The sequence below is a fragment of the Corapipo altera genome, unplaced genomic scaffold, assembly GCF_003945725.1.
Source record: "Corapipo altera isolate COAL_440 unplaced genomic scaffold, ASM394572v1 122, whole genome shotgun sequence".
Lineage (NCBI taxonomy): Eukaryota > Metazoa > Chordata > Aves > Passeriformes > Pipridae > Corapipo > Corapipo altera.
Genome location: NW_020884961.1, coordinates 381300 through 395989, shown reverse-complemented (window position 1 = coordinate 395989; position 14690 = coordinate 381300). Strand labels below are relative to the sequence as shown.

At 41.2% G+C, this 14690-nt stretch overlaps 1 protein-coding gene and 1 long non-coding RNA gene across 2 annotated transcripts in view; one reads left to right on the top strand and one right to left on the bottom strand.

Moving 5' to 3' along the window:
• The window catches only part of TBCD (tubulin folding cofactor D), a 117564-nt gene that overhangs the window by 62379 nt on the left and 40495 nt on the right, over window positions 1-14690 (bottom strand). The window contains 1 exon segment of the mRNA XM_027664101.1: window positions 4653-4809. Within this exon segment, the coding sequence (XP_027519902.1) occupies window positions 4653-4809 (157 nt within the window).
• Window positions 4330-10267, top strand: LOC113956998. The gene is made up of 3 exons (XR_003531045.1): window positions 4330-4457; window positions 9011-9086; window positions 9200-10267. It is a non-coding gene; the product is annotated as an uncharacterized LOC113956998 (long non-coding RNA).

Sequence of the window (14690 nt, the reverse complement as noted above, 5' to 3'; positions counted from 1 at the left end):
GCCCTGCTCCCACTGTGTGTGCCAGGGTTCCAGCCCTGCTCCCACTGTGTGTGCCAGGGTTCCATCATCCCACCTCCCTCAGCAACCACCAGGGATCGATTACCCACCCCAAAGACAGGCAAAGGAACCTCCACTCTGCAGAGCTCCAAACAATGGAGATAGCCAGCAACCATTTAATCACTATAATTGTCTAACAGAGCAGCAGCATGTTTTCCTTTTTATTTTTTGTTTGGGTTTTAAACAAAACAGTTCAGTTCCTCAGTGTGTGCACCTGCCACTTCACAGACAGCAACTTCCACACCCAAGGGGGCAGGAATCAAATTACCCCTATTTCCAAGTCATTAAGTTCTGTTTCACTTTCCTCACAGGTTAAGCTTAAGAGGAGAGGTGCATGTAGAGACTGGGAGAGAAACAAAGCTCAGTCAAATGGTGCTTTTATAAAGATATGCTTGAACAGCAACTTCAGTGCCTGCATCTCAAAAAGGAGGAACGCTGCCCTGCAAAAGTGAAGTTTCGTCCACACTGCCAAGAATATTCTTTCTGTGGTCCTGTAGTTTGAATAGATGAGGCAAGATTTTAGAAACCAGTTAAACTAGACTTTAACAAACTATTAAGCAGATGGGAGCAAGTGGATCTTGTTGAAATATGGATGGGGAAAAAACACTGCCATGTAAAAATATGAGCAAGTACAATTAGAAATACTCTTGGACACTTATTTCTATTAAGTGTTCTCTTTTTTCTTTCTTAAAAGAGCGAGAAGGTCAGGAAGGAGAAGGGTTGATCTATGATCTACAGCAATTCAAGTTTGTAACTTAATTTCACCACTTAACAGAACCACTTAACAGAATAAGAAATCAGTGAAGAAACAGCTGTCACTGAACATGGAGACAGATATTTCTTTTAAAGCACTGTTAGAAATTTTACTAAAACAATGTGACTTTATGCAGTTTAAAGTGATTTTTCACTAGTCTGAAGTGAAGTATTTATGTCCCTTGACTACTGAAAACACAGAAAATACTGGTTTTCCATTACATAAAAATACAAGAAAAAAAAAATCTCCCCACCCCAAAGTCCCCTCTGCTTTAATCTGTAACTGCTGTTAGGGGGATGCAGGGCAGGACCCACTTTATGTGGTACTTCTGTATTTTGGTACCTAGGTGGGTCCCACGTGCCTCCAGCAGCTGAGCACTGAAAGCAGGATAAATCTTCTGCAATTCTTAGCACGAAGCAAAGCCAGCACTTCAGGACTGCAATCACTCACTGCAGTTTTGGAAGGTGTTTACTGCTTTTCTCTAAGAATCTCCCAGCACGTATTCTTATCCAGGCAGATGTTTTTTGCTGTGTAGTTCAGCTCACAATGGATATTATGCACTTTGTTTCAAGATGCTGAGTTCTGCATTTTTTTAAGGGTAGCAACAATTTGCTTGTGGCTAGAAGTATGACTCTTCTTTAAGTAAAACAGTGACACACCTAAGGCTAGATTTAAAAAAAAAGCCGGGTGTAATTATCGGCTTGCTGACACAATAGGTGAAACTGTGTGTCATACTTTATTTGAATATTTTTTTTTCACCATTTCTCTTTGGAGTGGCAATTCTACCTTCAGGAGTTGATTACATTCAGAAAAGGTATGGCCACCAGAACCACACAGCTTTTTGAGTAAAGCCTTATATAGCGTTAATACTTGCCAAAATACTTCTCTGCTCTGCTCTCAAAACAACAGCTTCATTGGAAAACTAAGACATTACAAACCACACCACCTTACAGCTGTTCATGAGCAATTTTCAGCTTCCCCTTGGCTGTCCACCCTGTTTTTCACTCCATTCCACCAACTTATTCCCAACAACTGAAGTTGTCATAGCTGGAACAGCCACAGCGTTCACTGCCATTACAACCACGGGCAGAGGGATATCAATTATTGTCACTTGACACTTTCCTAAAAAGAAAAGAAGAATTTGTTTCCAGAACAGGCCAAGGGACAGGAACTTCTTCAGAAATACAACCTCCTTCATACTTGTCCACGAGTTCCCACCAACAGCTTCGTGACAGTAAAACAAAACAGCACAAACCCCGAGAAATCCCCAGGGTGAGCTTGCAAACAAACCTCTGGAGAGCAACACTGCTTTGCAGCACAGCAGGGTAGAGGGAGTAAATGAAATATATTGCTCAAAGTACCATGAAAGAAAACCTCTGATAAACAGAACAGACCAGAATTCAGAGGAAGGTAAGGCCAGAACACCCACAATTGGGCTTTTTTAAGTTTCATGAGCAATAAGCTCAACAGATCCTGAAAGGAAACTTAATGTTGTTCAACTCAGAGGATGGAAGCAAAGATTTTATTTTCATCAGGCTGCTGACCAAATCTACAAAAATCACCAGATTTGAACCAAACTTAAGTATAGGGCTATACTTGTCCTGAAGATTTGCTGGCAGTGAGAATATAAATGTAACTCTGCAGTGAGAATTTCTCTCTAACATCTAATCTAAACCTCTCCTAGTTTAAAAACCACTCCCCCTTGTCCCTATGCAAACACAGGGTAGACTTTGGTGTTTATCATTTTTGTACAAACACATCTTTAGGAACCCTCAGTTAAGAATTTCACACCATATATAATTTACCATGAACTCAGCTAGAAGGGAATTAAATATGACCCTTCAAAATAGAATATCTCTAGTTTGCTGTGGCAAATATCACTATTTCTAGCATGCTTAAGTGAAGCTGAGCTATTCTGGAGTTCCACATTCTCTTTCCAAAAGTTATCCCAAAACAGTGGATGGCATCACATCCTAGCAAAGCTCAGTGTTACCAGACTCCTCTCCTTTAGTATCTATGCCATTCTAGATGGAACATCACCAGAATAACATGGAACTGCTTCATCAGAGACACCAGGCTAAAATGTCTCAGCATTTCTTGTCTGCTCACTTTGGAAAAAAAGAAGAAAAACAGTGTTTGGCCTTCAAAAGTTCAACAGCAGGTTCTTAGACAGAAAGATTTTATCAAGGTCTCAAAAAACCCCAGGAGCAAGTACCACACAGGTCAGAGACCTGTTGGGTGACCCCACACTGGAGAGTGAGGCTACAAGGATAAAGAACAGCAGAGACCAGCCAGGGCACAGTGCACTGGGATCAAGGAACAAAAATGGATTGATTTACAGACTGTCTCAAAAGAACTTTTAAAAATAGGTTTTAAAGAAGAAAGAAACAGTCACATATTCTTTGGAAACCTGCTGAGCTCAGTAGGTAACTCTGTGTTTACAAATCAGGCTTTTTGGATGAGACTGAAATAGCTCTGTCAGTAATCTGAAAGCAGCCCCTAAAAATTCAACCAGATACCCAGGAGCACAGATCAGTGGAGAGTCCAAACTTCTTTTTCTTTTTAAAAAGATAATACTAAATGACCACTGATCAAAATTCCTCTGATAGGGACAAAGATGCCTGAGTTGCTGCTATCAATGGTTGTCCTAAAAGTGTGCCAAGAAAAACTGTTAGAAGCCACCTCTGTGTGTTTGCAGTGCAAGTCACCCATTAAAGACACCTCAAATGTCAGCCAGTGTGTGGCCAACAAAAAGACCAAACACCAAAGACAGAATCCCACAGGCAAAGAGGCATGGAAAGCAAGAGACGAAAGAAAAAAGGTAAAACCAGTTTGTATCTGCAAAAATATCAACAGTATTAAGTGAAAAGCTGCACCAAGTTCCAGTCCACCACTGCAGCACTGCAGATTTGGAAATATTTTGAAGATTTTACTGTTGAAAGTCTTTTGAAACAGAAACCACAGATTGAAAAAGAACTACACACACATGCTTCCATCCACTGCTAAGTGGGGTACTGGACTGGGCTACTCTATAAAACTACAGGGTATCAAAAGAGAAAACAAATTCTCTCATGTATTTGATAACTTTAACTAAAACATGTTCTTATTTATAATAAACCCTCCATTATTCAAAAGTGCTGTGTTACTAGGAATTCAGAATCACTGTGTAAAGTTCTTAGCCCTTCCAGAAACTGGAAGTGGTTTTGTTATTTACTCAAAATAATCTTTGAATGGGAACACTTCAAAATGAAAATTTTAAAACATATGGAAGAAGAGCTGAAGTGCAGTTTATTGTTCTCATCAACTTGCAGGCTGTAAGCTGCCATTAAAGACCTACTTTATTCTTTGCACAACACCCATCTGACAAAGTTCAAGAAACCCTGGATCGTTAGGAACAAGTGTTCACCTGAAAAGGTAAGAAGGAACTTCTTCCATAAATCTTCTCCTAATATTCCATGTCTTTATGGCTCCATAAAGCAACTCCCCTGTTTTAGAGTGGTTTATTTCTAATTCTACTGAACTGTGGTTCCAAATCTTCTTAAACTGCCAGAATTTTGCTGAGCTCAGCACAAGAGTGGGTGATCAAGTAGGACAGGACACCCTGTCCCTGCCAAAGCCTCCACTAATTTCTCTCAATCTCCTTACAGTGAGTTTCTTTGGACTTTTCTTTGGTTTTCCTATGACAGATGAACAGAAGGAAACGGAGTCATAAGGAAACACTTCGATTTGGAAAGGAAACACTTTATGTCATCGTCATCCCGCTCATACTCAGCTCTTCACTTTTAAGCTGTTCAGTGTGCCTGTCAGCAGACATGCTGGTTTTCAGCAGTTCAAACCTTACCTGGAGATGTGGCTGATGAAGGGTATCAGCTCTGTGGGCTCGTAGGCGCGGGCGAAGGCCCAGCACACGTAACAGGCGGCGTCCCTGACGTTGGAGCCCACGCTGCAGGCCCCCCTCTTCTCATCGTAGGTCAGAGCCTTCAGCATGACAGGAACGACTGCCAGGGTGAGAAAATGGACAAAAGCAACAGTCAGGAGCAGCAGGGAACAAAAAAAAAAAAAAAAAAGGTCTAAAAGCATCCAGTGACCGCTGGAGGAAAGACACGGGGCAGAGTTGTGTGTCCTGAAAGAAAAAAGCACGTGGCTCTCAACACAGACTCACTTTAAAGTTGCTTAGAAAGAAGAGTTGGGTTTTTTAATACACTCCTTTGCTTCTTTATCAGCAGCAGTTTTTTTATTTCCTTCACAGGTAGCTCAATGAGGATTAAGGTAAGTGGGTACATGAGAAGTAACACTGATACAATTTATAACTCGGTGAGACACTGTCAAAGTGATTTTAAAGTGCAGAATTTTAAGGTGTCCACTTTTAAAGGACTTCAAATATTACAGCAACATCCATCACTACAGAAATAGTATTTCTTAAGAAATACAGTCTTGAAAATACCATAAAAGAATCAGTATCCATCTATTTGCAGACAACATTAAGCACAGTAGAAGTCCTAATATGTTAAATTCTTATTAATTAACACAGTTTGTCAATCATTAATATATCAATCCTGAAAGGGACTTAAGTACAGTTTTTGCAGTATCTTAGAGCCAAGTGACACATTTGACACCATTCTTGCACAAAGGAAGCTGTGGTGTTTTATTCCCCACAGAGCTGCTATTTGGAGTATTTTAGGCTTGAACCTGTCTGTGCTGCTGAACTGCACCCATCAGAAAGAGAGAATATGGAAAAGCTGCAAAATAACCCAGAAAAGCAGACAGGTGGGATTTGCTGTCATTGCTCAGACATCTGAAACATCAGTGTACTACACACCTCTTCACCAGCACAGAATGATTTAATGCAAAACCAGAAGCCTTTGATGAGGGAGAACAGCAGATCCCACCACCCCACCACACCCCCAAAAAAGTCTTCTCCCATCAGTCAGGTTAAATCAATACCCCCAACATATCAACTTCTGTTACACAGAGAGGAAAATAGAAACAGATATTCACATCCTGAACAGCCACATGACACACAGAGATACAGAGCTTCCAAAAACTGAAAGAAGAATTCTTTTACAGAGTTCTAGTAACAGATTGCCACAGTTCAAAAAATACTACATGAATACAGGGCTCCTCAGAGGGCCTTCATTTGGTATCTGCACATCCAGATACCGACTCTGAATATATCTCTCTCTAGATGACACAACTTTAATAAATTAATAATGTCTGCAAAAACAACAGCCTCTAGAAAAAAAAGAAACAACTTCTCTCCCTGTTTTCCTCCTTGTATCAAATTTATCAAATGCACCTTTCTTCCTTAGAAAATACTTGTCACAAGGTGATCCCATTAATAAGAAATGGGATCACTGAGCTGTATTTCATTAGCAATCTGTGTCTGGATATCCCTGAGTGGATGCAATCACAAAATAATTAAAACTTCAATGTGCAGCTCTTCAATGTGCAATTACTGTATGCTGCTGCTTTTAACAGAAAGATACACACCACAGCTGGAAAAGGGAAGTGTTAAAAGGTTGTTTAAATTCATTTTAAGCTGCTGAAAGAAATAAAGCAGTAATTAGAGGGATGGGCAAGATATGGCTATTAGAAGCACAAGCACTACACAGGAAAAAGGGCAATTCCTATTCAGGATCAATGATAACAGCAAAGACAGATGGATTTTTGGACACTTCCCAGTTCCAAAAGAAACTGCAATGGAAATCTTTAAAAATGCTGCCTAGCTTGTTTTGAAAACTGCTGCATCAACTGCTGAGAAAAATGGAATTTGCTGGTTCTACAGGACACTCAGACAGGCGCCAAAGGCAATTTTGCAAAGCTGCTGCACATTTCCCTCAGTGCAGGGCGAGCACTCCAGCTCCTTCCAACAGCTGTGAGCACATTCCCACTGCTGTGCAGGGAAGGAAGGAGCAAGGAGGACCCACGAGCAGCTCCTCACATTTGTAATGTCTGTATGACAGAAAAAAAAGTAACATGATTTTTCAACTCAGGGCATTAATGTCCCGAATTCCAGGGACAGCAGCAAATGGCACCCGATTTACCAGGGTTGGGGATGCTCCAAGGTCTGTTACTTGGAGCAGCTCGAGCTCTCACACCTCTCTGGTGTCCTTCTCCTACATCTGGGACTCACAGCATTGCTCTGGAAAAGTCACTGCAAAGTCTGGAGAGCAAAGAGGGACAGTGAAAAGGAAGGAAGTAACAGAGGGGACTGGGAAGGTGGGAGAAATAGGGGAACCAAGGTGAAGTGTGCAGCAGTAAGGGCTGAGTGAATATAAATACAACAACAAGGGAAATACTGATCTAGGGGTCATCTGGTAAAGTTTTGTGCTTATCACTGGTTGAATGTTTACTGGTGAACTGTGGACTATAAGAAATGTTATGTAAAAACTTCTCCTGACAAATGTTTGTGGGTTTGAAAAAGTGGGTTCAGCACTATGCTTCCTGTTGGTATTTAAGAGGCATAAAACTCCAAAATTCCAGGTTTCACTTTATTCCTTACCCTAGAGTTCCTCAAACACCATGTCAAATTCAGACCCAAAATCAATTTACCCCCCAAAAAAAATCAAAATAAAACACCCCAAAACTCTAGAAAAAACCCAAATCTTCCAGAAGAAACTTATTTCAGTTTGGTAGGGCAGGGACATAATTCTTTGGTTTTGAAATTATGAACATGCCTTTTTTATTGAAAAGTAGGAGGCTGGGAGATACAACAATGAAAAACCACAGACTGTTACTTAACTTTGTAAGCTTAACTTCACAAGTTTAATTTTACAAGTTACCAGCTCTTTCACTGACCCACAGTATTTTTAAAATTTTGCCATCAAAACCAGAGGATAAATAGTGTCCACTCTCTGGCTAATCAGTAAAAGAAAATCCACCTGTTTAGGTCTGTGAATGCTCAAGAAAACACAGTCACCTTTACCTGTAGCCTGGAGGTATCAATAAGCACCTGCTTCACCCCACCCTGCCTTGCCCAAGAGCGTCACTGCAGTTGCAGCACAGCTTTGCTCAAGCCTTGGGAAAATAAAGAAACAACTTCTGGCTTCAAAGCATTGCAAACAACAGGGTTTTCTTCCCCCCCACCCCCCCATATTGGAGACAGATATTTTGATTTTTAAGATTTTACACAGCTGGATGCTCAGCACCTTTCAGTGAGAGAGCTGGTAAAGGAATTGTGGCAGATGTTGGATACTGAAAGGTCACATGAATGAAAAAAGCCTCATACTAGTCCTTTAAACACATACTCTAAACCAACCTCCACTTTAACCCAGCCATCTGGAGGCCTATGTCACTTGAACTCCACATTGTAATTCTTTTTTTTCTTAATTTATTGCTATGTTTCTCATTTAAAACATACAAATAAAGCAGTCAAACAAACAAACAACAAAAACCTGTTCCTCAGCCCTAGGCCTTGTCTCCACAGGAAAATTGCAAAATGTCAAGTCAACCCTATTTAATTTAAAACAGATTTTCACTGGATCTAGAGTTAAATGAGAAGTGTCTAAATTTAGTGTAAAACTAAAATATGTAGCTTAAAACAGAGCAAGCCAATGTTATCTCTTAGACAAGTATTACGTTTTTATAGGGACTGTTTATGCAGAAAAGCTGTCTCAATCTGTAAAAAATATACTGCAAAATCTTCTATTTTAGAATTACATAAGAAAAAAGTAATACAGAAAGTGGATGTCAGCTGTTGCTGAAGGATGTATCGCGCACAATGTCTCTATAATTAATGAATTACGAAGCTTTAACACAGTTATATATTCAACACAAAGAACAGTGATTTTATCCTTCGAATTTTTCTTCAACTAAACTCCTTGCAGAAGTGCCCTTTGTGTGCCTCAGGCTTAAAAAAAAAAAGTGCAGCCAGCCACATTTAGAATTTATCAGCTTCTCATGTGTAAAACAGCACATCCATCGCTGCTGTTCAGATGCTAAAAACAGAACTCTGGCTCCTCCCTGTAAAGAATGTCAAGTTTGGGACCTCTCACTCCTACATGGCACCCTGACCTCTGTTGGAAAGAGAGGCAGGTCCTAATTGGAACTTTGTTGGGGCTCTTGTACTAATATTTACTGTACCAACAGAGTTCAGGTTAGGCCCATTATCAGAAATAAGTATTTGTTTAACGTTCTGCCAAACGTTAATCCTGATTAAGAATTAACTGATCCCTGATTTGTTCTTGTTTTCAATACAAGGTGTTGACTCCAGAATTTGTTCTTAAAGGGCTGCTTCATCCAGAGGATAAATGTTCCAATGAGGACCAGACAGTGAGTGTGTTGAAAAGTTCTCGGTGTTCCTGTGAGATGCTCCGACATCACATCCCGAAGGGCAAGTGCCTGAAAACCACCCACGGATGACCTCTCCTCTTCCATTCCTGCCCCCAGGGCTGACCTCGTTAGGAGTTTGCCAGGGAAGAAGGAGGGAAGATACCAGAGCTCCTGCAGGCTCAGACTGAAGAGCTGAAGTCTCTGAACTGCCACAACCTTCTCCCCATCCCCGATGCTGAGCCCACACGAGGCTGCGAGATCCACACACAAACCCAACCTGCATTCTCTGCCCCGTGACTACCAAGGGCTGTGTCTGTCTGGCTGCAATCTCAGTTCAGTCTCTCACTACGTAATGAATTAAGAGAGCCTTTAATTATATGCTCACGTGGTATTTTTTCCATGGAGCTATCTCAGCCAGCCCACAGGACAGACCTGCTCCGGCGATGAATCACGGCGGGGCAGCACCAGGAGGTTGTTGTCTGCCCTGCTGCTGAGGGAGGAAAACGTGGAATGCAAAGGCTGGCTGTCAGGCAGGGAGAAGGGGGTGTTGGTTAGGTTGGATGTTGCCCCAAAGACTCGCTGTTTGATACCAGGCACGTTGCTTAGACTCAGTATTTAAAGGACTGGACGGCGGCTCTGGTTTCGCACCTGCTGCAAAGAGCTACAGGCAGGGCTGCACAAGGACCAGCACACTGACAGCACTGGGAGCTTTGGAGTGTGGAGAGGGGCCAAGCAGGAAGCAGATGGATCTGGATTTTGGCCAGTCCATCCCACATAACACAGCCATAAAACCTCAAAGCCCCCCTACCTGGCTGTGCCCAGGCCGGCAGCTGACCCAGGACAGTACTGAAACACAGAGTGAAAGATGTTCTGGGGACTCATCTACCCCCAAGGCCCGACAAGAGACCTGCACAGAACATCACAGCTGACAGAGCTCTGCCTCTGACTGAACCAGCAGCAAACTGCAGTTTAAGGACATGAAGGAACAGGCTTGTGGAGAAATCCTATGGAGCAAATGAATTACCTACTCTGAAGGAGTATAAAAATTCTGTAAACTCATAACGCTGCATGTCAGAAAAGAAAGATCACCCAAGAAAGCCAAGCCTTAAGGCTAAGATTGTGCAATACTGAGATAAACCCCACGGTGAAAAAGCCAGAAGCAATTCATTGTCATTTATTCCCTGCTCAGTGTTTACCCCATCTCCCAGTGGCGCTGGGGGAGGGACCTTCCTCGCTGTGGTGTTTCTTCTTGCTCATACCTGCTGGCTAGTGAAACAAAAAAAAAAAGAAAAATAAATCTGCTCTATTTATAATGCTTCCTCGCTAATTTGAAAACTATTACGGTGACATAGGCATTATTATAACTTTTTAAAAGACTCTTTTCGAGACCATGCATCATTTTTGAAGTTCACCTGTGTGTTGGAGAGAAGGAATTCTACCGTAACCAGCCTTTCAGGTTTGGGTGTTCTCGATTTTCTAAGAGTCCACCTAAGACAGGTAGATCTTTTTTTTTTTTTTTTTTCTTCACTTCTTCCTGTATCTGTGATGAAAAGCACCTGGAGTTTTGCCAAAAGCCTCACAATTAACCACCACTGCAGTACACACCAACATGCTGCAGGAGCCTGACTTCTTGACGTACCATCCCTCTCCCCCAAACTCTGCCAGCTGCAAATCCATAATAAACAACTCACTCTGGAATATGAAAACACGGGAGGTAATCCTTAAAAACAGAGTATGTAAACAAGTTTAAGAAGCCACATAGTAGATTTCTGTAAGGCTGTTTAAATCTTAGTCTAAGTTAAACCTCCTCCTAGATGGCATCTGAAAGCAGTATTGGCTCTACTTCTGTTAGGGGTTGGTTTTTTCTTTTAATAAATGGAACAGCGAGCTTGGACTAGCAAAAATGCCCCTTTTTTCACTGCTTCTTACACATTTTTGCTGCTCCTTTGATTCTGAAGGTAGTTTATGGACAGAAGATATAAAGGCTGGTTTTGCACAAATAGATTTTTCACTCACCATATCTATATTTTCCATTTATTCTGAGATTAAAAAAATCAAATCCCAGATTCGGATTGGCTGCACTGACCCACCAGTATCAGATTCCTGAATTACCCATTATCTGTGGATCCCATCAGCCTTATTTCCTTCTGCTCAAACGCTGCTTTCAGTGTTGCCACAGTTTAAAAAGGAGCAGGGGACTGTTGGACTGTTCCTGTCTATCTCCTGTGAATGGGTAAGGGTATTTAAGAAAGCAGAAAGATCAAAAGTAACATCTTCCTGGCTGGAATCCTCCCAAAATAAGCACTAATTCACTGCAAGTGTAACCAAAAGGTTCTCCCAATCTTTTTTCCCTGGCTCTCTTTTCTCACTCTTCAGTGATGCACATGTTTTCAACCTTAACTTTACACATATGTGATTTTATAGCAAAAACAGGATCACACAATGCACAATGAGCATAGAAACCAGAATTTATCTTGATGAAACTCTAAGAGTTCTACCATGGATTGAATTTGAGAGGGTCCAGCAGAGAAGGCCCAAGCCCCTGTGGCCATGGAGCACACACAGCTGTGACTATTTGGTGCTCAGCAAGTCCTTCAGTGACACCAGAACATTCTTCATCTCACCACCAACACGTTCAGAAGGCCCAGGAAGGTTCAAGTTCCTCTACATGACACACCTTATTAGCTAGAAAGTTTATATTGTGCTGTCATCAAGAGAAATTTTAATAACGTCCTTTCAGAAGCAAACCAGAAATTCAAGTAAACTAGGATTCTCTTGTTTGTTTAGTATTTATCCCCACCCAATTAAATAAAAAACCCCTATAAATAATAGTCTGAAGCCTACAAAACCACAAGTACAGCACAAAACAAAAGCTGTGAAATCATACTGAAACCACGCCGAAATGTAAGTTTTTGGTTCTAACACACACTGTATGGTAAGAAATGTTTCACTGTGGAGTGCTGCAATTCCAGAAACTCACACAAATATCTAGAATCATATTATCTGATTATTTGACTTATGGTTATTTTGCTAAAAAAGCCCCATTTGTCCTACATGCAAATTTAGCTGCACAATCCCTTCTAGAAACAACTGAAATTTTTCAGCTAAATGTTGACATGTTAACTTTGAATTCAAAACCGTAACAGACAGTTCAAGAACTGCAGCATCAGAATGCTTTTAATGGAATAAAATAAAAAATTGTATTTTATTTGCTGGTTTATATTCCCCACTATAAAAATCTATGTAAATAGTAGACAACATGTAGTAGTTATATAAATATTTATAAAATTTTACATGTTTCAGCGAATAACTGAAAGCTAAAAACATATTGAGTCCAGGAGTATGCATTCTATGCCTCCCTGTTCTCTGGTGTGAACAGCATCACAGCAGCACCAGGTATATCCCTCAAAGAAAAATGTGTTTATGTATCTTAGAACTGCACATGGCACAAACTGGGTCCTACTGCTGGATTTTATCAGAAAAGTTCCAGCATGGTGAGAGAACTGGCTCAGAATCTCTGGTGTAAGTCTTGAAACTAAAGCAGAAAAGGAAATAAACATTCTACATGAAAAACACTTTTAAAATAATATTTTAAAATACATTTGGAAAGGGAATTGTAACCAGAAGGTCAGGCAGAAACTGAAGGTGCATTTTACATCCCTGTGAGAATGACTGGCAGGGAAAAGAGTGATCATTAAAAACCCTCCCTTATAAACAGTTTTGCCTACAGTCCCAATTCCTGCTGTTTCCCACTTCCCCCAAGATGTTTCACTGCCCAAGGGCGAGGATGGGAACCCGAAGGAAGATCATCCTAGTTCCAGGCTAAACACTAACAGCACAGGCCACAATAAATATCTAAAAATGGGATCTGCAGTTGCTATTAACTGCTGAGCTTTTATTCTTTTCCCATACAAGTAATTTGCTCCAGTAATCATGAACAAGTAGCTCCCAAACACCAGCAATCTGCCCAGACGTATCTCCGGAGTCAGAGGCTGGATCATCATGAAAAAACAAAGGCACATTTCAAAGGTGTTATTCAAAAAGCATTAAGACTAATAACTATTCATATGGGACAGAAAAAAATAATTATGAGAACATTGTAGCAGAATCGGGTAATGTTTCGGGGCATGGCGTGAGTTGCAATGATTATTCACATCCATTTGCCCCCTTCTGGGAATGCTGTGGAATAACGCAGCCCAAACATGCTGAGAGAGAGCCAAATCCTTCGATAACTCAGGCTCAAGTGATCCAAGAAAGAAAAAAAGGACCTGAATGTTTAGCCAAAGCCACACACCCAGACACAGGACTCGGGTGACACAGAAGTGAACACAGCTCCAAGGTGGTTCCTGCAGGTGGGAAGCTGAGCTTCTCCAGCTCCATGTCTATCAGTATCCCCATTTTCCTATGATTATTCTGCTCTCCTAGCACAACTAACAAGCTCACAAATTGGTAAGGCATCTCTAGAAAGACCTGGAAAAGCTGTTGGTGGCTGACAAAAAACCTCTGAGAGTGGTGCCAGGGCTCTGATCGATAGAGGTGGAGCCCAACCAGCAGCACAACGTGGTGCCCAGGGCCAGTCCCAGCTTCAGAGCAGGAGGGTGAGAACTCTCTGATTAACACGGAGCTGGTAACTGACTGGAGAAACACTTGGCACATGCTCAGACATCCAGGGAATGGAATTTTGCAGTGCAAGAGGAAAACAGAACCGAGGCAAGCAGTGTATCCACAACATGTTCAGTTTATCCCATTTGGATGCAGGGTTTCTACGTGTGATATTTTCTGCTTAGCGCTAAAGCTGAGCCAAAAAGTTCATATAAAAGGACAAAAAAGGAAGTTTGTAACATTTTTAGAATGGCAGGTTTATGCTAGAGAAATTAAATTCCACTACACCTAAACAGCCCTTGTTTGCTACTGAATTCTAAATAGAACCTAGAACAAAGAAGTATATTCTACACCAAAAAAACCAAAGCTTCAGCCCTCCAAAGATATAAAAATATGATTATTTTAGGAAAAAGGCAACTTGTGACAAAAATATCAATAAATCCAAATTTAAGAAGTTAAATATCCTCTGTATCAATCCTGGTGCTCTTAGTCTGACATGCTCAGGTAAATGAAAAAGGTTTTACCAACAGGAGACTGGGGTCACTTGATTAGGCACTTGGGATGTGAGTAGAGTGAGTTAACACAACTGTCGAAACAACATCACTGCAGTCATCATTTAGTATTTCTAGAAGTTTGCACAAAGAACTCTTGTGGTCCTGTTCTGGTGTTGACCAGTGAATCTCCTCCCCCAGATCTGGATTTTTAACACCATCCAAACCCCAAGCAAGGGAGCAGTTACATGAGCTGTTCTTGATGTTCTAATTCTACTTTGCTCCCAGCTGATTTCAGCTGACCTGACTGATACCACCAACTTCCAGGAAGTAGCTGGATTTAAAACATCATTTAAAACAAAGATCAGTGCAGCAACTGGACATCCCATCTCCCCTCCACATACCAGATCAGGAAGGGGGACAGGGGAGAAAGGGGGGAAAATAAAATCAAAGTTTCAGTTCTGACAGCTCAGTCACCTATACTGAAGGAGTCCATCCCCTAGATGCCACAAATT